Genomic DNA, 25,182 nt, shown 5'->3' on the forward strand with positions numbered 1-25,182 from the left:
TGATGAAGCTTTCCTAGCATTGTACATGAATGTCAATGACGTTTTCCCAGCCCTATCATAAGGCAGCAGTATACACAATACAGCTGGGAGGTTATACAATGTTCGTTCTTCATTTCCATTTTTTGTTCCAGTATGACTGGACAAAACCAGTTTGCATCATCATGACAGTTCGTGGGGACAAAAAAAAAAGAGTTTCTTTCTAAAACATGTATGCAGAATATCAACAAGAATGGACAGTTTGTGTCATTTTGCCAAAGCCATTATAGCGGTACACACGACAAACTACATTAATCCAGTTTTGTTAGAGTGCCGTCACAACGCACATGATGTTACACAAAATTTGTGACACTGTAATGGCAGTAGACAAAAATAAAATACATGTAATTATCTCTTATCGCCTTGGTGTATCTGCTTCACAGCTTTTCCCATATAAACAGGCAGATCATTCGTGTGAATGACACTACACAGCACTCGAACAAAATGCACGTCTGACAAAGCGATACAATCCCCGCCCGTGCACTGGCGATGCTTGTAGCGTGACTTTCAGAATTTGAGCAGTCCAGGCAAATTCTCATCAAACAAACCTTTCTAGTTTTACTAAAACGGTGAACGGTAAGAGTCTTATCAATCGAGGAAGACTATATCCAGATGACTTCTTTCTCATCTGCCTTGTTGTTCACAGGGATCGAATCCTGTGAGGCTGCCGTTTCCGGATTTGATGAAGACTCAACATTTTCAGACGTTTTGGCTTGATTACTGGCATCGTTTTTCTGTCCTTTTGCAGCTTTCTCGTCATTAATGATCTCGACTACCTGTTGGCAGTCGTCTTCATCAACAGCGTTCACATCAAACGACTTCAGGTCGCCAATGCTGATGGTTCTCAATCTACGATTGACCTCCGTCTTCGATTTTTGGGTGTCAGTATCACTGTCATCATCATCATCGTCAGAATTCTCTTCAATAAAAATGTCTGCATCGTCGTCATCATCCTCATCATCGTCTTCGTCATATCCATAGCTGTGTAGTTTCCCATGGGGCGACGCCCTGGCGATATCCGCACCATCCGTGTCCGAGATGGACGAAGCGCCCTCAACGGAGACTCTGCTGTGTCTTGGAGGTAAGGCGCCATCGATTTCGTTTACAGATGGCAGGCTGGTCCCCGATACGGAACGACCGGCGTTTTTCAGCGCATAGACTGGCGGAGATCTGGCGGCTGTTGGCGAAGAGACACCCGATACGTCGGAGATGGCGCTATCCTGGTCGGTGCTCGAGATATCACTGAACTTGTCAGCTGCAAGATTAAAAACATTCATTGAAAATATTGATTTTTTTTTCCCCCGTCAGTATGGGTGCTAAAACTATCAACTATGCAAATCAAAGAACAAACCGTGTTTATTTTTGCTGCAAACCAACCTACAGCTTGAAGAAGTATACGTTGCGTTGTCGTAATTATCATCTTGGAATGATGTACCACCTTGAAGTGAAAATTTGGGACAATCATAATTTCTTTTTTTTTACGTGATAATATTGATGTTTAGTATTCATTTCATCCTATTTCTAATTTCAACATTACTCGGGGAAAGCATCTATATCCTCTGCATGAAAAGACATTTTCAAACAAGGGTTTATGGATTTCATTTGGTGATTGATTAGGTGATTATACTGCACAGTGGTTGGTCAGACTATTCTTTGTCTTAATTGCATTTCGCCAAGATGAAAGGATTGTATCTTTATGTTGTGATTTCATCATACCCAGATTGATAGACAAGTTGAATTGCTCCCCCTCAGGCTCACTGTCCGTAGTGCTATCGGCGCCCACTCCGCTCTGTCGGCTCTCCGCCAGGATGACTGCAACCTGCCGAGAGTGGTGGATGTCTTCCGAGATGCGTTCCAGGCTCTTGAGAGCGCTGCGATACTTTTCCTTGCTGTCGTGGAGGGCGGTCTGCAGAGCTTCGATGCGGATTTTCAGGTCGTTGAGGTCGTAGAAGAAGGACTTCTTCAAGTCGTAGTATTCGCTGTCCATGCCAAGAGGAGTTAAGAGAACAAGACAGAGACTTTGATTAACTTACTGAGGAAAATGCGTTTTTCCCCTATTTCAGGACCAACCACGTCATGTTTTAACCATTATTGCGCAAATCATGTTGCAGTCAAAAGCATGCAGTTTTCACATCTCCACGATTGACTTGAAGGTCATGGTCTTTGCTTTCCTTTGACGGTGTCATAGGAGAAATGTATTTGGTTTTTTGTTTCTATTTTATTAGAATATATACCAGTGAATAGAGTAGGAACAGTTGCCATTGCTGGTGTAGTATAAGTGCGTTGAAATGTGATGAAGCGCGATTTGTGTTGTAACAAAATAACGAGTGTGTTTTCTATAACCCACTGCAGAAAGCTGTGTGGGGAATGCGATGAGACAAAAGCGATGCGACAAAAGGGTGGAATTTCCACAGGTGCCAGATTCCGCGGGCGAGCCGTCCAGGGTTTCTATGTAGTACATTGTGTAGTTTTGTACATGATAGGGTAAGAATATTTTAAGTGTGTGACAGACTGAGCAGGGATGTGGTCGAAGGAGGAGTCGTAGCAGAACCTCGCCAGTTATTAATCCTTTTAAGCCAGTCTGGACCACTTGAAGCCAGGGTTCTTTTTCCTCTCCACGGAGAAGAATACTATCCATACAACCAGCAGTAAGTACTCTCGGTTATTTGTGTATTTCTTTGTTTTTTTTTTATACAGGAACAATAATGATGTGACATGAAACGCATTATTTGTCATGTATGCCGTGTGAGATTGAATATCACTAACGTGATGGTAAAAACAGCGTTATAACAACATGATATTATTGAAGTTAGGTATGAATAAGACTGATACATTGATGTGTACTGTTTAGAGTACATGTTACATCGTGATATTATACGAAATTGAGTATTTAAGCATCAAGATTTATGTACAAAAAAAGTCAGCTGCCCGTAGTATGTAAGGTTTCGTGATACTGCTTTGATAATTTAGATGGCAGCTGGGTTTCGGGACTTCGCCCCAAAGTCGACAATGCCATTCAAGATGCGGTGAAGGCTGCTGTCAACTACGATACCGGCCAGTGGAAAACCAGTTCACTGGATGTGCTGAACGTTGGCAAAACTACGCTCTTCAATCCGCCTGTCGACACTTCTGTATGCTTTTTCGCGTCCAGCAACATTGGTGATGTACACTGACAATTGAACACTGGATATTTCATGTACGGTACTAGGACCAGTGGCCAAACAAGTTACCTGGCGATGTTATACTCCCGATTATATTTGAGTTGGCTCATCACGTTGCAATTTGGAGAGGAGTGAGATGTTCATTAGTGCCTATGATACACGTCAACAATATTTTTTTTTTCATCATATATGGTGCGACCGTGAGGTGTTCTGTTTTTTTGTGTGTGCATGACTGACAAGATAAAGGGATAAGAAGCCCGAATGATTATTAGCTCAGCAAGAGCTTGTTGAGTTTATGTCCCTTACACGTACACGCCTTCCTATGGCGAATTGTGAGTGATGTACCTGGAAGTTTGTTTGAGGAACCGTGTATAGTGAGCTCGAGCATTTGATGCTCCATTGTGATGCTCTTTTCGTAGCATTTGGAGAAGGTTGAGTGAATATGTATTTTTTGTTGTTCGATAACATAGATAACTTACAAGTTAAACACTTAATGATATATCAGTAGGAGGATATTTAGTCGCTTCATGTGTACCACTAGGACCATATAAGTGGGGGTGGTATATAGATGTTAATGGAGTAACGATTACCCGCGTGTATAGTTACAATTATAATTTCTACACCCCCCCTTTTTTTTGAGGAAGTGTTACAAGTGTTATCGAATCGTGTTAAACATGAGTATACTAGCCCATGTTACTTAGCTAGGTCCCATACTCGCCCTAAGTGAAAGATGAGTTGCAGAAGTGGTGTAACAACGTACTGCAACAGTTGTAACAGTAGTAAGGGCGACGGAGTGGTTATTGATGTAAAGATATCACGACAGGTTCATATCAGGAACCTGAGATATCCCATAAGGTACTTGTGTATGGATTTGAGAATCAAAATTCGTGTACACGAATGTGCAACTCAGTTGATGAGATATAAGTTAACGATATTTTGAAGTTGTGAAGTCCTGAGGGTTGTTGTGTTCGAATAAACACTACAGATTGGTTGAGATACTAGATCAGTAAGTGGCATGTGTGATTATATCCGACTCTGGTTTAACCCATGTGACAATTACTGGGGGCTTGTCCGGGAGATAGTGTAGCATGCCATTTACTGTCGCATGGGTGTGATATAGAACCCGAGAGTCGTTTTTTTTTTTCTTTCTCGTGGAGGGAACAGTAACTTGGCTTCACTTTGAAAAAAAAAACAGGACAAAACAACGAATAAAGTATCAAAATGGATGTAACCAAGCTCGCGGAAACTGGTGAGAAATTAGGATTTAGTGGATCTGAATTAAGAGCGTTTGTCAAAGAACAACAAGACATAGCGAGAGACGAACGAGCAGAACAATTAGAAATAAAACGAGCTGAAAAGGCAACTGCCGAGTTAAGGTTGAAAATTGTAGAAACTCAAGAAAACGCAAATGCATCCACTTCCACCCCGGAAGTGAACAGGCCGAAGGCTAGGACCCCTAAGCTGCCACCATTCCACGCAGAGAAAGACGATCTAGATGCATATTTACAACGCTATGAAAGGTATGCGCGGAGCCAAGAGTGGCCCCAAGAAGAGTGGGCTATAAATCTGAACGCGTTGTTAACTGGTAGTGCGCTGGAAGTGTATGCACGATTGTCGGCGGCAGATGCAGACAACTATAAGGTGCTCAAAGCCGCGCTATTAAAGCGATTCCAGTTAACCGCAGAGTCTTTCCGTCAAAAATTCCTCACTTGTAGACCAGAAAATGGTGAGTCAGGGCATCAATACGCTACCCGCCTTGAAAGTTAGAGAGATGGATTGAATTATCAGGGACTTCCTTCACGTTTGATGGGCTGAAAGATCTACTCCTTCGGGGACAATTTGTAGAAGGCTGCCCACGAGAACTAGCTTTATTTGTAAAAGAACGGCAGCCATGCACGCTAGATGAAGCTACTTCTATTGCTGAACAGTATCTGGAGGCGAGGGGCGGTACCTTCAAGCCTTCCCCTGCTCCGCGAGCTAACGCTCCTAGAATGCTACCTGGAGAGACGAAGAGGGCTCCAGGTAAGGCAAATGCTAACGCGCGATCACTGTTTCCCCCTCAGACGCAGAACCAGCGACAGTGCTTTTTGTGTGGTAGACCAGGTCACCTCGCTAGAGACTGTCCAAAGCCAGGAAACACTCAATCCCCACCAACATGTTTTGTGTGTAAGAAACCGGCACAAAATGCTAGGGACTGTAGATTAAATCCCAAGAATGTCGCAGGGATGGTTGCCCATGGTATGTGGTCTGAGATGCCCCGTGAAGAATCTAACTCCTTTCCGGGTGAGTATTACTCTTCACCCCCCTTCAACCCCAACGACAACTTACAGGGAATGATGAGCGGAGACCCTACTGTAAGTAACGCCGTCATCCCTCCAGAGGTAAGTTCCTCAAATAGAGTAGAAGTAAAACTGGACCTTGTCTATCAACCCGGCTGGAGCCGTGGAAACTAGAGGTCAGAAGAAACAGTTGGGTAAGCCATTCCGTCCGCTGAAGGTACCTGCACCTCTCGAGGAAACTGTCACACCAGCATTGTTGAAACAAGCCCAAGCAGATGATGACAGTCTTCGAAAGCTCAGGGAATTAGGGAAATCACAAACAGAAAAGGTGAGTGACCACTGTGCAGTATCATCTTTCTTCTATGAAAATGGCATCCTGTACAGAAAATTTCATTCACCCAAAGTCGAGTCAGATACTCTTTTCACACAAGTCGTAGTCCCAAAGCCCTATCGTGCCCAAGTCATGAGAGCGGCTCATGAAACCCTGCTTGGAGGACACCAAGGCGCAAAGAAGACCCTAGACAAAATACTCTCGAACTTCTTATGGCCAGGAATTACTGGAGATGTTTCGCGATATTGTAGGTCATGCGATGTTTGTCAACGCACACTTCACAAGGGTAGGGTTCCAAAAGCCCCTCTAGGAAGAATGCCCCTCATTGAAGTACCCTTTGAGCGCATTGCTGTCGATATCGTGGGCCCAATACACCCGATGACTGAGCGTAAGAATAGGTATATACTCACCATCATTGACTATGCGTCGCGATACCCCGAGGCCATTCCACTGCCTAGCATAGAAACAGAAAGAGTTGCTGAGGCCCTTGTCAGTGTTTTTACTAGAGTAGGGATTCCTAAAGAGATGCTAACAGATCAGGGTTCGCAGTTTACCTCTGAGGTAATGAAGCAGGTAAGTAATCTCCTGTGTGTAAGGCAAATTACCACTTCACCCTACCATCCCGCCGCAAACGGCCTAGTGGAGCGGTTTAATGGAACCCTGAAACAGATGCTCAAGCGTATGTGTTCAGAACGACCCGCTTAGGCTTCTCTCCCTTTGAACTCTTATATGGTAGGAAGGTGAGGGGCCCAATGACCATCCTTCGAGAACTCTGGACGGGGAACATAGAGACAGGTGAGACCAAAACAACATGCCAATACATGTTCGACCTGCGAAACAGACTCGAAGAGACATGTCATGCAGCCCGAGATCAACTTCAAAGGTCAGCATCTAGGTATAAACGCTACTACGACAGAAAGTCTCGACAGAGACAGCTGGAAGTGGGGGATTTAGTCCTCCTTCTTCTCCCCACGGACAGGAACAAGTTGCTCCTCCAGTGGAAGGGTCCGTTTGCGGTAACAGCCAAGGTGAGTGACACAGACTATCGAATGGATGTAAAGGGCAAGTCAAAAGTGTTCCATATCAACCTGCTCAAGAAGTATAACGAGAGAGAAAGTTCCCTTCTCATTTCAGATCCCTCAGCTGACGTGGCGTGCACAGCGGTTCTTGAACCAGATGAAAACGAGATGACCAGCCCCAACCTCCTTCCGGAGATGTCAAACTCAGCCCTACTCCAGCCCTACCCAATGGAGGCCAAAGAATCACTGGGTGATGTGGACGTAAACAACGACCTGACCCCGAGTCAACAAGCACAGGTACGTGAACTCATGGGAAAGTATGAGGATATTTTCACTGATATTCCTGGCCATACCTCCCTTGGTGAACATGGCATCGAACTCACCGTAAAGGAGATCCCAAGATCAAAACCCTATCCAATTCCCCATGCCCTAAGAGAGACGGTTCAAGAAGAGGTGAGGACAATGCTGTCACTAGGGGTTATTGAACGTTCAAATAGTCCGACCGCTGCGCCTATTGTTTTGGTGAAAAAACCAGACGGAAGCAACCGCTTCTGTGTGGATTTCCGACGACTTAACAAGGTGACTAAGTTCGACTCAGAGCCAATACCAGATCAAGAAGAGCTGTTCACTAGGCTAGCATCCGACAAATTCTTCACCAAAATCGACCTTAGCAAAGGTTACTGGCAGGTCCCAATGTCTGAGAAATCTAAAGAGCTAACAGCATTCATAACACCTGATGGTTTGTATCATTTCAAGGTAATGCCGTTCGGCCTAGTGAACGCGCCGGCCACCTTCAGCCGGCTGATGAGAACCCTTCTCAGTGGACTGAAGGGAGTTGTCAACTACATTGATGACATCCTTGTACATTCGGACACATGGGAACAGCACCTCGACACCCTGGGCCTACTGTTCCAGAGGCTGAGGGACGCGAACCTCACCGCAAGGCCAAGTAAGTGTTCAGTAGGTCATTCTCAGGTCGAGTTCCTCGGTCACGTGGTTGGACTCGGCCAGGTCTCACCTCGACCAGGAAAGGTGGAGTCGATCATGAAGGTAAGTCGACCAGAGACCAAGAAACAACTCGGATCTTTGTTGGGAATGACGAACTACTACCGTAAGTTCATCCCGAATTATGCAGCCATCGCGGCACCCCTCACAGACAAAACAAAAAAGGCGGAACCAAACAAACTGGAATGGGGGGTCCCTCAGGAGGTTGCGTTCAACACTCTCAAAAACAAACTTGACAATGCACCTATCCTCCACCTGCCTGACCTAAGCCTTCCGTTTGTGTTGAGAACAGACGCCTCAGAGATCGGTGTGGGCGCGGTCCTACTCCAAGCCCACGGGGATACGAAGTTCCCAGTAGCCTACATTAGCAGGAAACTCCTACCAAGGGAGAGAAACTATTCGACCATCGAGCGCGAATGTCTAGCGATTGTGTGGGCCGTTAGAAAACTTGAACCATATCTCTACGGCAAGGAGTTCGTGCTAGAAACTGATCATCACCCTCTCACGTACATGCAAAGTGCAAAGGTGATCAATGGACGAATCATGCGATGGGCGCTTGCCCTACAACCATATAGGTTTAAGATGGAGGCGATCAAGGGTACCGACAATGTCGGAGTAGATCTCCTGAGCCGCATGTAGTCAGTGAAAAGAAAACAAAAAGTGGAAGTGTAAATACATTTCTTGAAGGGGGAGTAAAATGTCACAGGAGAAATGTATTTGGTTTTTTGTTTCTATTTTATTAGAATATATACCAGTGAATAGAGTAGGAACAGTTGCCATTGCTGGTGTAGTATAAGTGCGTTGAAATGTGATGAAGCGCGATTTGTGTTGTAACAAAATAACGAGTGTGTTTTCTATAACCCACTGCAGAAAGCTGTGTGGGGAATGCGATGAGACAAAAGCGATGCGACAAAAGGGTGGAATTTCCACAGGTGCCAGATTCCGCGGGCGAGCCGTCCAGGGTTTCTATGTAGTACATTGCGTAGTTTTGTACATGATAGGGTAAGAATATTTTAAGTGTGTGACAGACTGAGCAGGGATGTGGTCGAAGGAGGAGTCGTAGCAGAACCTCGCCAGTTATTAATCCTTTTAAGCCAGTCTGGACCACTTGAAGCCAGGGTTCTTTTTCCTCTCCACGGAGAAGAATACTATCCATACAACCAGCAGTAAGTACTCTCGGTTATTTGTGTATTTCTTTGGTTTTTTTTTTATACAGGAACAATAATGATGTGACATGAAACGCATTATTTGTCGTGTATGCCGTGTGAGATTGAATATCACTAACGTGATGGTAAAAACAGCGTTATAACAACATGATATTATTGAAGTTAGGTATGAATAAGACTGATACATTGATGTGTACTGTTTAGAGTACATGTTACATCGTGATATTATACGAAATTGAGTATTTAAGCATCAAGATTTATGTACAAAAAAAAAGTCAGCTGCCCGTAGTATGTAAGGTTTCGTGATACTGCTTTGATAATTTAGATGGCAACTGGGTTTCGGGACTTCGCCCCAAAGTCGACAATGCCATTCAAGATGCGGTGAAGGCTGCTGTCAACTACGATACCGGCCAGTGGAAAACCAGTTCACTGGATGTGCTGAACGTTGGCAAAACTACGCTCTTCAATCCGCCTGTCGACACTTCTGTATGCTTTTTCGCGTCCAGCAACATTGGTGATGTACACTGACAATTGAACACTGGATATTTCATGTACGGTACTAGGACCAGTGGCCAAACAAGTTACCTGGCGATGTTATACTCCCGATTATATTTGAGTTGGCTCATCACGTTGCAATTTGGAGAGGAGTGAGATGTTCATTAGTGCCTATGATACACGTCAACAATATTTTTTTTCCATCATATATGGTGCGACCGTGAGGTGTTCTTTTTTGTGTGTGTGTGCATGACTGACAAGAGCGTTAAAGGGATAAGAAGCCCGAATGATTATTAGCTCAGCAAGAGCTTGTTGAGTTTATGTCCCTTACACGTACACGCCTTCCTATGGCGAATTGTGAGTGATGTACCTGGAAGTTTGTTTGAGGAACCGTGTATAGTGAGCTCGAGCATTTGATGCTCCATTGTGATGCTCTTTTCGTAGCATTTGGAGAAGGTTGAGTGAATATATATATTTTTTGTTGTTCGATAACATAAATAACTTACAAGTTAAACACTTAATGATATATCAGTAGGAGGATATATTAGTCGCTTCATGTGTACCACTAGGACCATATAAGTGGGGGTGGTATATAGATGTTAATGGAGTAACGATTACCCGCGTGTATAGTTACAATTATAATTTCTACACCCCCTTTTTTTTGAGGAAGTGTTACAAGTGTTATCGAATCGTGTTAAACATGAGTATACTAGCCCATGTTACTTAGCTACGTCCCATACTCGCCCTAAAAAGTGAAAGGTGAGTTGCAGAAGTGGTGTAACAACGTACTGCAACAGTTGTAACAGTAGTAAGGGCGACGGAGTGGTTATTGATGTAAAGATATCACGGCAGGTTCATATCAGGAACCTGAGATATCCCATAAGGTACTTGTGTATGGATTTGAGAATCAAAATTCGTGTACACGAATGTGCAACTCAGTTGATGAGATATAAGTTAACGATATTTTGAAGTTGTGAAGTCCTGAGGGTTGTTGTGTTCGAATAAACACTACAGATTGGTTGAGATACTAGATCAGTAAGTGGCATGTGTGATTATATCCGACTCTGGTTTAACCCATGTGACAGACGGTAATTTGAATTTATCTGGAGGATAAAAATCGGGCGACAGTCTACGCTAAAAAGCGAATTTCTGAAATGCTGACATGGATCTTTTGCGGTTCAAAGTTGTGAAATCAATCATAATCATTTGGTCTAGTGATCAGGAAGAACATCTGAAAATGATTTACAAATTGTGTTCAGATCTAAAGTAGACGTACCAGGTGTCTACACCATCATCGAACTGCTATTCCTGTCTATACATCCACTGGATCAAGAAACTGAAATAGACAATACATAATTATTATCATTATTTGGGAATAAAAGAATACTTACGCCGACTTTGCGATCGATCTCTTGAATTTCTTAGAGAGTTGGTCAACTTTCTGCTGTGCGGCGATGTACCGTTGAGAGCGCTCTTCATGCTCCTGCTGACTTTCTATTCTTTCTCTCTCGGCTGCGTTCAGCTAAAACAAGGACAAAATGTAACGAATGTTATCGGATGTTCGTCAGCAACAACGATCAAAGATCACCGATAACGACATAACCCTGTTGCATGCGTTGATATGTAATGTAGCATCACCAGACTGATGAAATGGGATAAACAACATACATAATAGGCCCTAATTTATTCCCAGTATTGTGATCTTTCTTCGACAACAGATACTGTGTGCAATGATAACAGAGCGTCACATAATTCACTTTCATTTATTGCAAGAAGGATTGCAGCATGAATTATCCATATCGAATCGAGTCATGGCTGCTTGTCACGCAGTTTGTTGGTGAGAAGTCAGTACATGTATTAATGCTTTGTGAACTTCATTTGACGGCGTCCTAGTATACAAGCAACATCAGTGGCATGTACTGGGTAAATAGCTGTGATGACTTGAAATAAACTGTTTGCGTTATTTCATAGATTATGCAGATCGATTTTATTTGTCATCCTTCTCCTTTTCATAAGTTTCAAGATTACAAGGATAAAGAATACAATATTAGCTGCATATTATTATGTTCTAAAGCACAAAAAACAATCGAGTATACGTTGTCAATGAATAAACTCAGCTGAATTCCGTATTGGAAGTTAAGTTGCCTAAATGCACAGAGGAAACACGATAAGCATCATGGATCACGTTCAGGAATTTAAGGTGGTGTTAAGGTATTTCCTGGATATAGGCGTGTTTTTCCATAGTCACATAAGCAAGATGAAAATGTGTTTTGAATGGAAGAATGAAATATCTAATTCATATCTTTTGACTCCAGATATCACGCTTGCCTTCTATTTACTTCTTTTCCACCGACTTGTCAGCACGAATTTGTAATTATCAATTAATTGGATTATTATCATCATTCTTACAATGACTACATTAATCGATCTACTATATACCATGACTACGATGCCGATGATTGCTATTGTGATTACCGTTATCTTGATATTAGATGCGGTAATGACATTATCAACTCACAACTCTATCTTCCGTTTGAACACCATGCAAATTACATTTTGGTAGACAGAGACGACCTTTCACTCTTATGAATTGCTAGATTCCGAAAGGTCATTGCAAAAGACTTTTTGAAGCCTCATTATGACGACATCTAATTGATGATGATCATTTTTTATGGTTGTTGCTAACAATTATCACTCTTTCATCAAACAAAATGAAACTGAACTTCCATAACTTTCCTATTTCAAATCTGAGGTTCTTGAAACTCCTACTATAACATTATTTCGTTTGATTTTGTTCACTGTTTTAAGACTTTCTTCATTCATTCGCGTCTGTTGGAACACACACGTAACACGACTAAATCGTACTTTAACCCTTAACCCTTTGGCCTGAATTCACGAAGTTGGTACAAAATAAACATAATGAAACAATGGTTTAAACCATGCATGGACAAAAACCATGGAGCGCCAAGTGTCGCATAGAATATTTCGTTACGAAATCAGTCATTTCGTCGATGAAAAATTATTATTTTGTAACGAACTGACAAAATTTTGTAACTAAATGAACATTTCATCCATGAAATGATAATTTCGATAACGAAACGGTCATTTTGTCGACGAAATGACCAATTTCGTAACGAAATATTCCGTGCGATACTTGGCGCTCCATGGTTTTTGTCCATGGTTTAAACCATGGTTTCATTATTTTGTACCACCTTCGTGAATTCGGGCCGTTATGAGCAAGGAAATTTGGACAGTGTGTTCAAAGCTGCAGGGTTTACTCTGTGCCAAATCGGCACTCCAAGCTCCCGAAGGATCAAGAAATTAGTGCTCCTTTCCGTATTTTGAGAGGGTTTCATACTTAGGATTGAGGCAAGCGAGGCATAGTTGACGTACCTTCATGGTTGATAGGTTCAGCATTTCCTGGAGAGCCGAGTCGAATCGTCTCCGTCGCTCTGTCGTCCCGTCCGTGGAGGTGATCGCCGCTTCCTCGGCAATGGCTATCGTCTCCTTGGCCGCGCTGAACATTCCCACGGCGCGCTTGTAGCGCAGCGCTGCCTCCTGGGCGCTCTCTTGGGCCTGCAGGAAAGCATGAAAAGAAGTCATGATGATAATGATGATGATGATGATGATGATGATGATAATCATAACAACTACCACACTGATAACAAAGAGATACAATGTATTAGTAATGATGACAACGATAAAAAAATAAAAAAGTCAGCATCATCACTATCATCCTCATCCTCCTCCTCCTCCTCCTCCTCCTCCTCATCATCATTATTTTTATCATCATCCTACAATAATAGCTTTAATAAATCAAGAGTCATCACTCCAACCTTAAAAATGAACACGGTTTCACTTAATCGCAACTGTCTCTTATGTCTCAAATGCCAGGGCCCTCTGAGAAAAAAACAAACAACAAACAACAACAACAATAAAAAGCTTTGTGACACCGGGGAGGCTAGGCTTGAATAATACCGCAAGATAGAATTTATGCACATTATTATGTAAGCCTATACATTCCCCATTTATAGTGGACCAAGGCTGAGATAACTATTAATCCATATTCCTTTGGGGTCACTTCGAAGCTAAAATGCACTTTGCCATCAAAATAGTGATTCGGGTGTCGTCTCGAAACCAGAACAAAGTCTCCTGCCAAGCCGGTTTTTGACGATCAGTTATTATTTCTGTCCTTTGTTATCTATACAGTGGGCTATTGTTTGCTTTTTGACGTGGTAGACACAGGAGGAGCTGAAAATTCAAATATTTAATGATCGCAGAGACACGCTGAATAAAGACCATATTCTGACTCATAGGCAACACTTTGTTTGCCAAGACTTCGCTTTAGCGACTTTCCTGTGAATCTGACGAGAATATTACAAGTTTGTAAAGATATTATTGTGGGAACTCTCGCTTCCCATCTCCTCATTTCCTCTCTATGCATTGTATCTCCAAAGATCCTATAACTTTCTGGGATCTTTGATATCTCTCACTCTCTCTCTCTCTCTCTCCATCTCTCATTGATAACACATTCACTCACTCACTCATGAACACAATTAATAATATATATATGAATACACTCATATTAATGATATTTTTTATTGGAAAACGCACGCACACACACACACACATACACACACACAGATGTTAGTGGCAACCTTACGGAGCAATAAACGATTATTGATATGCAAGCTGATTGTTCCATAATGAGAAAACTGTGATTATTACAGGCAAGACCTCATGAAGCGGGTATATAAATAGCTGTGAGGCACAATCAAGTATCTATACGACAAAACAGCTTGTAAAACCCTTATGAAACAAACGCAAAGATCTAATGTGTTCTTTACAACAACACTCATAAAAGAGACAACAAACAACATCAATACCGGTGAGGCAATAATAACCTTCTGACATGCACTCACCAATCATCTAACCGCTTTGTATTCATTAAAGCTAGTCATTATTATGCATTAAACATTGCCCAAACTATCAATATTTCAGTAAGTACAGTGTTTGATATATAAAGTCTTCTCAGCATATGTCAAAGTTTTGTTTCAAAGGGACATCGTCCACCGAAATCCACACTAAACAGAGATGTACACATTTTACACTGGTGACCATTTGTTCATAGGGCAACGGTGGACATTATAGCATAACCTCTCGTTTAGTAAAATATTACTACTACAAGCTATTGTCGGGTATAATGGTGCGAGTCAACAGAGACCTGCAGAACAGAAACGTGCACACACAGTCACATAAAAAAGCAGGAACAATTCAGAAGGAATTTGTGGGTAAACTACAGGAACGAAAGAGAATAAACAAAAGAAAAAAAAGTTTTCCGTCGGTAGGACCGTTTGCGGTTTTCCTTGAGCAATGTCACAGACTTATCCGATTGTTTTCTTTTTATTTCCACCAGGCACGCAAAGCTATAGGCCCTACGTTTTTCCGGAACAGGATCATCGCGCAGGAAAAGAATTAAAAGAGAGCATAAAAGACATCAAGTCATTACAACCACACAACACTATAAGCGTTTCCCCTGTCATGAGCCCTGCTGCTACTGAGTTCAACTCGAGTGCACGTCACGAGTCCGACACGCAAGAATCATACAGCCCAATAGTCATTCAGCCCACGAGCTCGACACGAGGCAAAAATTCCCATGAGTCCGACACATAATAGGCAAACAATATAAAGCCCACGAGTCCGTCACTCATTATACATCACGGGGCTTAACGTACACAGTGTCGGTCTCGTACGTGGGTCTTTTTATTTCTCCAAGTGTCGGACTCGTGAGTCGAGCTCATGGGCTGTAATGACTCGTGGGCTGTATAGCTTATACGTTCCCACTAAGCCGAGTTGTATACAGTAGTCTCGAGTGATGACATGCTGAGCTATAGCGCTAACTTTAACTAGCGTGAACTCGCGTGAAAATTGCTATGACTCGTATGGGCTGTATGACTCGTGGACCTTTTGTCAATGTAAGAGCTCGTGGGTCGTGTGACTCGTGGGTGTAGGGCTCGTGGGATGATCCCATCCAACTCACCTTGTTTGCGATTTCCTTGGCTTCATAGTAACTCTGCGCCTTGGCGGCCGACTTCCGACACTTCTTTAATTTCTCGTTGAGCGTCTGGGACGACTTCGTGAGAGTCAGACGAAATTGTTGTCGAGATTCCTGTTACGAGTAAAGAAAGAAAAAAAAAAAGGTCGAAAACATAAATTGAGTCCCTTACTATATTTTGGGATATCTATGAATATAGTCGAGACTCGTTACGTTTGGCCTCGTGAATGGCTTGGAGGAGAATGTTCGTTCTGGGGCCTATCAGTGATTATAAATCAGTGTTGTTAGATCGCTTTCATGATAATGGCCATTTTTATAAATCTCTATAAATGATCATCAATAATCATAGTTTGCGTTATGAAAAAAAAATCAGAAATGATGTCGCTCGTATGAGCTACTAACGAAAATCAGATTTTCACAAATTATAGGTGAAAATAGCTATTATTCACTGAATCGTCACGGATAGAACTGATGTCACCATTGCTTACAATAACTTTTGTTCATTTCGTATGAGACACGAAGGGGTATAGGGGAATATCAACAATACCAGTAAACTCTTATTATTAGATATTTTGGTAAACATATCAAGGTGTATATGTATTTTTGTCTCCTACCATAAACGAAAAATAAATTATGATAATATAAATGATTGTTAGGAATCTATGCAGTGGTACACGAGTTCAACAATACATTAATTGGACAATGTACACAGCAACCTTTGTCATGTGCCGAATGAATTGGTTATATGAAATGCAGAAGGATACATTTGTATAATTTCATAGCCTTTACAGCATGTCGCAACAGATTCATTACGAAGTCATCAATTCCGTACATGTGTGACACTTCTAGTGTCATATCAAAATTATGACTGAGTAAGCGTACCACGTGACATGACGTGAAAGCTTACGTAAAAACTTAGATGTTACGAAATAGGTGTTCGTTAACACTTCAGTCACATTATACGTACGTCTAGTTGCTTTTCAAGACGGTTTATTTCCGCAGATGCTGTGTTTAACCTCTCCAGCTCCTCCTGTAAGATTGAAGAAATCAGAGAAAGGAGAGAGAGAGAGAGAGAGAGAGAGAGAGGGAGAGATAGCGAGAGAGAGAGGGGAGAGAGAGGGAGAGAGAGAGAGAGAGATCTAAAATGTTTCTTATATTCTGACAATCCGATCATTCATTTCATAAACTTACAAGCATATACGTATAGTTATTCTTTAAAAACAATATGGTGCAACAATGAAAGAAGAGACGTCATCAAGAATATTCAAAGTCTTGACTATACATTGCCATTTTTGTTTCCCTTTGCATTGTGGAATAATCAGCTATAGACTGTCTGTATATTCTCGAAAAATGCATCATAATGTATTTGAAGGAAATATTTTTGTTTTGATGGTAGCTTCCTAAAATAAAATGGAATAACATGAAATGAAATTAAACGAAATGAAATAAATGAAATATGTAAAATCAGATTCAGATATGATATAGAATGGAATAAAATCAAACAAAATAACAAAATAGATAAAACACTTATATAGAGTTAACTCGTCGAGCATGTCTGATAATAATTATTATCATTTGCTATCCATACTGTTTGATACATCATGCCATTCAGATCAAGGTTAGATTATCTGAAGAGTTCGCTCACCGCCTGAAAAAACCCGCAACAGAGATATACATGTGTATTCATTTAGATGTTTGACTTGAGCATCATTTCATATAATTTTATGATTGATGATTTTGTTGGAAGTATATAATTATGATATATATATATATATATATATATATATATATATCATAGGTCCTATATGTATCTATAGGTATATCATTATATATATTGTGGACTGTGATGTGTGATTTCAAGCTGTGTTCCTCGTACAGAAATGGACTTTACTATAAGTGTATAAAATATGTGTCATTACCATAGCAACCGGCTGTTTGAACCCAATGGCTAATATGCCCTTTGAGATGGTGGTCCAAAGAGAATTAATGATAAACATGGTCAGTTTCTCTTCTCATTAACCAACTACCAGTAAATGTTATACCCCTGTTTGACTATATAGTTTCAGTAAGTGAATGTAAAGAAAATAATTGTGCTGCACCCAGGGATATGTAGAAACACGGTCCTGTTAGATCTTTATTTTGAAGCTTGTGTTTATAAGCTTTACATTTTTAATAGACGATACATTTTAGACTCTGTTTTTTCCCCCAATACTATAGTATTGTCTATTGAAAATGAAAATTTGGCCTTTAGATTATGTCAGAAATCAATGATTTTTAATCACTACATGAGATCATTCTCAAAATCCTGGTTTTGTGATTATACATATAAAAGTTATCATTTTGCATCTGCATATCACGAGAGATAAATGGGTATATACATATTATGTCAACATATTTCATTAGCATGTAGAATACATAATTATATACATATTTCAGAAAATTAAAATTGCAAGTATAACATTATGTATATAATATATATATATATATATATATATATATATATAGAGAGAGAGAGAGAGAGAGAGAGAGGGAGAGGGAGAGGGAGAGAAAGAAAGAGAGAGAGAGGACAGACAAAAAGTGAGAAGTTTAAACAAACAATTCATCAAAGGGCAGGGCAGATAGCAAGACGCAGTGTAGGCTATATTAATACATCCCAATCCGAATCACACTATACATACATTGTGTAGATAAAATCAAATGTTGACATTTTGTCAGGTTTTTGGAGAGCTGAGCTCATATCTAACCGTGACCGCGATGCGTGCTGCCGATAAGGCTTGTGCTACCTTTTAAAGGGGTTGTCTCCTTCAATATTATGTAAGGTTACGATAATGCGATTGCAGAAAATTATGTGAGAGGAAGCAAGAATTGTTTGAATGGTAGAGCAAAGTTTTGCTAAGAATGCATCAAAGTTTGTTTTTTATTTACTAATTCTCGAATAACTGTAACAAATGGAGTGCGATAAGCTGATTTACCATTCTGAGCTTTACATGAAAATAGGTATAGCAATGCTTCTTTATATGTTTATTTTTTCCTATCATAATGATATTAGTATAAGGAGATAAAATTATGAGATTTAAAAAAGTATAATGCAGACACTCACATGTCTAATGATGTAAATACACCCGCGTTTGTTTGTCTTTTCTTTTGCTTGTTTTTTTTTTTACCAGGGCGTAGGAAAGCAAAAGAAATTCACACAGTCAGAAAAAAATTATATGTATCATTATTTGTTATTCAAACCTAAATGTCGTTATTTTACGCCATATTTCATCGCTGTTACACCTACACGTTTTTCGTAAACTAAAAGATCGACAAACTTCAAGGAAGTTTGTCGATCCTGAGATACGCATCGACTGAAAATCGTTTTTCTACCAGTCTGTTGCAACGTATAGATATCAGGTAAATCTATTCTCTCCCCGATGCTGTTTGACCCCAAGGTTAACTATTAAAGGGGCCATGTAAGCAACAGCTTGATTATGATGATGTAGAATGTCTCCCCAATCGTTCAAAGTGTATTTACATAGGAGACCTGGAAAGGCGAGCTCCTGTTATAAGACGAAACCTTGCTACCAAATTACCAATACATGTATTAGCCAAGGCGAGCGTTTGCACAAATCCGACCTTAGTGCCCTGATTAGAATTATCTTGTTTTATTGCTCCATCCGTGTTGACAGCGCAGTACCGTGAATCTTCTCTCTATTATGACGCTAGTCTGCGTTCAAGACTACTTTGCTTGACATTCAGCCTTGACCAATTACTCAAAATCTAGTGTCCAGATGGTAGGCCCTCTATACTTTCAGAAGAGGAGTTCTCTTTTGTGACGATCCTCTTGATCTCTCACGACATTTGAAAGGTAAATGTGCAAATAAAGTAAACTGATCTTGCAACAAGCACCAGTGTATCATACACACGAACGATAATGATTAAAAAAAAAAAGATTTACTGTTTTAGTTATTTTCTGTACATACTACATTGGATGTACAGTATATTGAATCATGTCATGGTGACGAAATTGTTGTGTATAGTAATTGTTGAATTTTGTGTATAGTTAGGACACAAAAAGAAAAATCACCTTGGATTCATTTTTGCTTTGAGATATTTGGAGAAATCATACCTAGGACTGTTTGCTTTGTCAGTCCATCTAATAGCGCATCCAACAGGGGGTTCTTTATTTTTGTGAGTAACATCAGTAATGCAGCGGTCAAAATGTAATGTGTATGTTGCACTGAACTTTGGTAAAAAAAAAAAATTCAAGTGGAAGATGCATGCAGTTGCAATATCTTGAAATTAGAAATTGAATCAGTGTATAGACAGAGTATATAGGTATTTCATAAACTTAATTTTAAACATAATCTTGGTTTCCTTTTTATCTCCATTATATTCAATACCAGCTCTACACAACGTTGTGGTCTATGTTATAACAAGATCGAAACAGAACTGGCTGATCTCTTGAAGGGTTTAAAAACCGCCCTGGATTATAGGATCGTACATTAGGTGGTGACCGTATTTTCATGAAAGGTCGTCAAAAAAAGAAAAGATACCAATGCAGTCCTTACTTTATATAACATATGCCACCCCACGATCTATTGCTGTGCATGCTGATAACATTATCAGCACATGTAGAATATAAGGCATGACCAGAGCGTGATCTGAATCACGGATGGATGGACTTGCTAATCAAACAAGCAAGGAACACAAGGATGACGTTGGCATTTTCCAGCAGATCACCTCCTCAACCGCGACTGCAAGATTCCTCACCAACCTAAATAATATTTCCAAGATAACAATGTCGCCATTCCAGAATAATTATTACTCCGTAATACACCTCCAAGTCCAGTCTTTATTAAACAGTTTTCTTGGAGATAATAATTTAAGACACGCATTCCCATATCAATGGCATGATGGCGTGTCTATTGAGATACTGCGTGATAGCGATCCACAGATCATGAGAGTTAAGGCTATGGTATTACGATTAAAGAGATTAGTATACAATCTCTATTATGACTACATGATTATGATTCTATGACATGCCCTTGTATCGTCGCGCTCTATATTACTTTTGTTAATGTTAGTTGGTTCCACAATGTTGTGTTATGAAAACACAGGAGTTCATGCTCCATGCACACGTTCCGATGTGCTATACTTATCAGAATTTCAATAATTCAGCACAAGAACTGATTGCCAGTCATTCTTAAGTCGTTCGTAACTTTAAGAACAGCTTTATGAAACACCCCATGTAAAAACTGATTGAAATACGTTGCTTGCTGTATACCTCCAAACAGCACAAAGGCTGTTCTAAAAAAAAAAAGGCCTATAAGTAACAGCATCAGAGTCCATCGATTAAAGGGATAGTACAGTATTGGTGGAGATGGGAATTGGGCTTTTAACTTTTTGCGAGATACATGTACCAAGAAAACACTTATGATGTAGTACAGAGCATGTTTAATACCATTTTAAGAGGAATTCAAAGTTTATTTGATGAAAATCGTGTTTGGAATGACTGAAACATCCAAAAACAAAGTAAAACAAAGCGATCGTGATAAAGTGTGGGTCCCACACTTTATTAGAAACACTCTTTTTTTGATATCTCAGCCATTTCAAAACCAATTTTCATCAAATAAACGTTGAATTCCTGATAAAATTACATGCTCTTTCATATTTCATAAGAGGTTTCTCATTATTTCATCAAAAAATGTTAGAAACTCGAAATTAGGTCTCAACCAAAACTGTACAATCCCTTTAATTTCAGTATTCTCACACAAAACAGCATTCGACGTCATTGAAATTGTGTAACGCAAGGGTACAGGATGCATGGGTTCTAACATCATGAAGGCGACTGCTGTCATCGTGCTATTTAGTTTTGTTATCTCCACAGCAGTCAATATTAAATGAAGTCCAAACACAAGTAAGGTTACACAAAAAGAACAAAGTGAAGGGAGCATCGATTTACATCAAATGAAAATTGAAACCAGGCATTTTGTTACAGAGCAAAGAATTTTATAAGTGAATATTCAATTCATTTATTTTCATTCTTCTTTTTCTAACAAAACATAACACAGAATAAATCAGGAATTGTATCATAAACATTTTATCACATGACTTTGCAAAGGATAAATGATACAGAAAACGATAAGCATGCAGCATACTGGCAAAAAAATAAAAAGTTATGCTTCAGTCGAGAAAAAAAAAAAGAATATCGTCAATACTTCAAAAGAAATTCCATGTCACCCTTGTTATAATATTTCTCGTTTCAATATTTACCGTCATTGTATAATTGAAGCTGCTAGGTGTTTGTGTTTTGTTTTGTTTTGATTTGATCTGTTGCTCTTTTTTGTCTGTTGTGTTATGTTATGTTTTGTTTTATTTTCACAACGACATACTTTCATGAAGTAAAGTGGAGTGAACCAGGGAGGTGGTCTCACCTCCCTGAGTGAACCGAAATATTGTGACTCATGCATGCTTGATAGTATTCATCATCTCTGTTCGGGTCCATTAGACGGAACCATTGTAAAAAAAGTGAAAGTGATTCCATTTCCTTCCGATACTCGCTCAGCTCACTGCATGTGTATATTATAGTTGTTACCCCTGCTCAGGGATTGTTGGGATAGAATTGCAGTTAGACCGGACAATCATGGTTCTGTGTGGTTTTTCAATCGCCACGATAATCAAGCATAGAGTGGCATATACCTAAGCTTGTACCTTATGGGTAAACCTCTCAACTGAAGTATAGAGTTAGAATATTCTAAAGGTAGTCCATCTAGACAATTGAATCCAGACAAGGTCTACGATAATGACATTTAAGACAATATGAATAGCAGCATGTTGTCCAACATTATTATACTATACCATCATTTGCCAAGCTTCAAAAAGTTGTAACAGTATATACATAACTTTAAAATATCACTCAATAATCAATATTTCCATAAGCTCCTTTGTGGAGTTATTTTGTATGAGCTCCCCTGTGGAAACTTCCATTATGAGCTATAATATTCTTGTTTGTTACCTTTAAGATTTATTATAAATGTTTATATTTATGTCAGTATTGTCTGGGGCAAATTTATTGTATAGGGCCCCATTTTTTTTCTCTCCCTTCTTTCTTTAAAAACACAGAGACATATACTTTTGATGCTAGACAATATTCGTTTGTTTGTTTGTTTGTTTGTTTGTTTTTAGTAAATATACATGAACATGATATCGAAACGTGAGTACCAAACACACCATCATGTGTTTGACAGTATTCTGACATCGTTGAAATCATCATGCATGCTGATGTGGTTTTGGAGCAGATTATTGTGCATAATGATGAATTCGGATAATCGCGTGCATGCATCTGCCGTACAATGCGTGTTCTATATCCCTTATAACTACACTGATAATTATTTTGGACAGTGTACTTCGATCGATCGCGACTACAATCTATTCTTTTACATTATCATAATATGAGCATAAATTATAAGTTCAAATCCAAACATGTATTTCTTTTTTTTTTTAATGTCAGATCACTACCATTTATCATACGTTTCATTTATTGATTTCGTTAACGGTCATGATTGTAATTACGTATCGCCCAAAATGAGTGAAGTGAGGACTGCATGGATGAATGAATGGATGACTGACTAAATTAAATCTCACTTATGAAAAAAAAAATATATATATATGATGAGCAAGTAACTCTGATGTCACGTGATCAAGCAGAGCACTTAGAGGTGCCCTTTACGACGCTACGTTTAGTTCAATGAACTTTATGATTATGTTTTCCCCATTATCACGATATCTCACGTTCTTCAGTTGAAAGTTCTTTATCAAATCTGTGTATGTGTGTACACGTGTGTGCGTGTGCGTGTGTATGTGGGGGCCAAATGTCATTTGAACCCCCCCCCCCCCCCCCTTTTCGCCGGGAAGAACCTCACTCGGAGAGTGGTGGGTTTTGTTGTGATCCCCCCCCCCCCCATTTTTGAGTTTTTGTCTTCTTTTACCTTTGAAGATCAAAAAGTTTATCATGATTGTATTGTGTTTGCAAGGAGGGGGGGGGGGGGGGGGGGAAGGCTGCATCGCACATAACCCTCAACACCCCCACCCTAACCCTCGTTTCGCAGCCCCTGCCTCCTCAATAACTTGGACTCTGTTATTAGCTGACGTTTAACAATCGTTCTCCTTGCAGTTTCGCCAAGGAGGTTTGCTAATACCTCGTTGTAACGGAATGGCGCCTGCACTCTTGCGTTCTTGTCGCTTTTTAATCTTTATTCATAAATAAATGCCCGGGCATCCATTATCTCGTACAGTTCATCAGCATGGACCCAAAACGTGAGCCAAGTGCACGTGCACGTTATTGAATTTATGACACTTGACACGACATCGGCGCCAGTGTACACATACGTGCCATTCGAAACAAAGTATAGTTGTACCTTCTTTTTATTTACACTATAAAGAAATCCAGGCTTGTGTATTGATCTAAGTCCGAACTTGCGAAGTGAGAAAAAACAAGAACAATTCACGAAGATAACAATGAAGCAAAAGTCGACTTATAGCTGAAGTCAAGAATGAAATATCTGTACCGTAATTTGAACATCAATTTCCTATATAAAACACAAGCATCAGCCAGCAATGATCAGGTGACGAGAACGCAAAATGTTCTTGCATTAAATCTAGAACAGTATTGAGCAATTATAATGGCAAAATAATGAACATAATTAGGCCTCCTATAAGCGCGGTAAAATCATTTCTCCTCAAAAGTCCTAAAAATCATTTCTTCACGAAATTATGAATTCATTGTATGAATAAAAAGTGTATTTGTCACTATGGTAAAATGATGCACTATTATATAGTTGCAACATTGCAATATACTTTCGATACATGAAGTCATTTTCACAGTAATATTTTACTTTACTTGCTCATGCAATTTCAAAAAGTTGTCCTTTTCAACCTGTTTTGATGAAAATCAAGATGGTACGTGATATGTAAGCCTACAGAAATAATGATTAGCCTTAGATAGAAAAAAAAAAACCAAACTCGTACAGATTAAAAAAATAGTCAAACATGTATTATCATGCGTACTTGTTGTGGTGTCTCGTCGAGATCAGCTAGCTGGTAAATTAAAGTATACCATGGGCTACTATGTTAAAGTAACAAGTGTGTGGTCATCAGGGTGAAATAAACTCACCTGAATGCGAGGATCCAAGAAGGTGCAATCACTTGTTGGGTCACACTCGACGTCAGACATATTTGCTGAGCTTGTCAAGTCCTTAAGGATGCAAATCCGCAAACAGATGGGGAAATGGCAACTCTCACTGAGAATGTTACAATAATTGTATTCTACTCTCTCCTTTTCCTTCCACTAACTTCCCTTCGGAAACGGTGTAGCGGATTCAGGAAAACTTTATTCAGCACCACAGGATAAACGTGTCTTTCCGGCTGTGTTCAGAAGGTGAACTGGTTGCTCTGGTAAGCATCATGTTGAGAGTGTCATTCCTGATGAAGCCAACCTTCCTCCAGGAAGACCATTCTCTTCTGACGCAGGAGCTGACCACCGCAGAGACACCAGGACACCGAGACACCGTCCCCGCCAGTCACGACAGCGTCTAGCGCGAATTTCGGGGTGACAGGCACGCTCTGTCGCGTGGAAAGCTGGCTGGCGAGAG

General features: G+C 40.1%; 1 protein-coding gene across 1 annotated transcript; it reads right to left on the reverse strand.

The window, feature by feature from the left end:
* Positions 1-527: 527 nt before the first annotated feature.
* LOC139716674 (SH3 domain-binding protein 5-like) lies at positions 528-24,898 on the reverse strand. Its single transcript, XM_071628204.1, has 7 exons — positions 24,705-24,898; positions 16,515-16,577; positions 15,533-15,661; positions 12,886-13,068; positions 10,884-11,014; positions 1,753-2,015; positions 528-1,291 (listed from the first exon to the last, which is right to left on the reverse strand). Exons 1-7 carry the CDS (start codon positions 24,762-24,764, stop codon positions 639-641), a joined length of 1,482 nt encoding a protein of 493 aa, XP_071484305.1. The 5' UTR covers positions 24,765-24,898; the 3' UTR covers positions 528-638.
* Between the last annotated feature and the right edge of the window lie 284 nt (positions 24,899-25,182).

Source organism: Diadema antillarum, unplaced genomic scaffold, assembly GCF_040938485.1.
Source record: "Diadema antillarum isolate AM-2024a unplaced genomic scaffold, OU_Dant_1.0 scf00000069, whole genome shotgun sequence".
NCBI classification, from domain to species: domain Eukaryota; kingdom Metazoa; phylum Echinodermata; class Echinoidea; order Diadematoida; family Diadematidae; genus Diadema; species Diadema antillarum.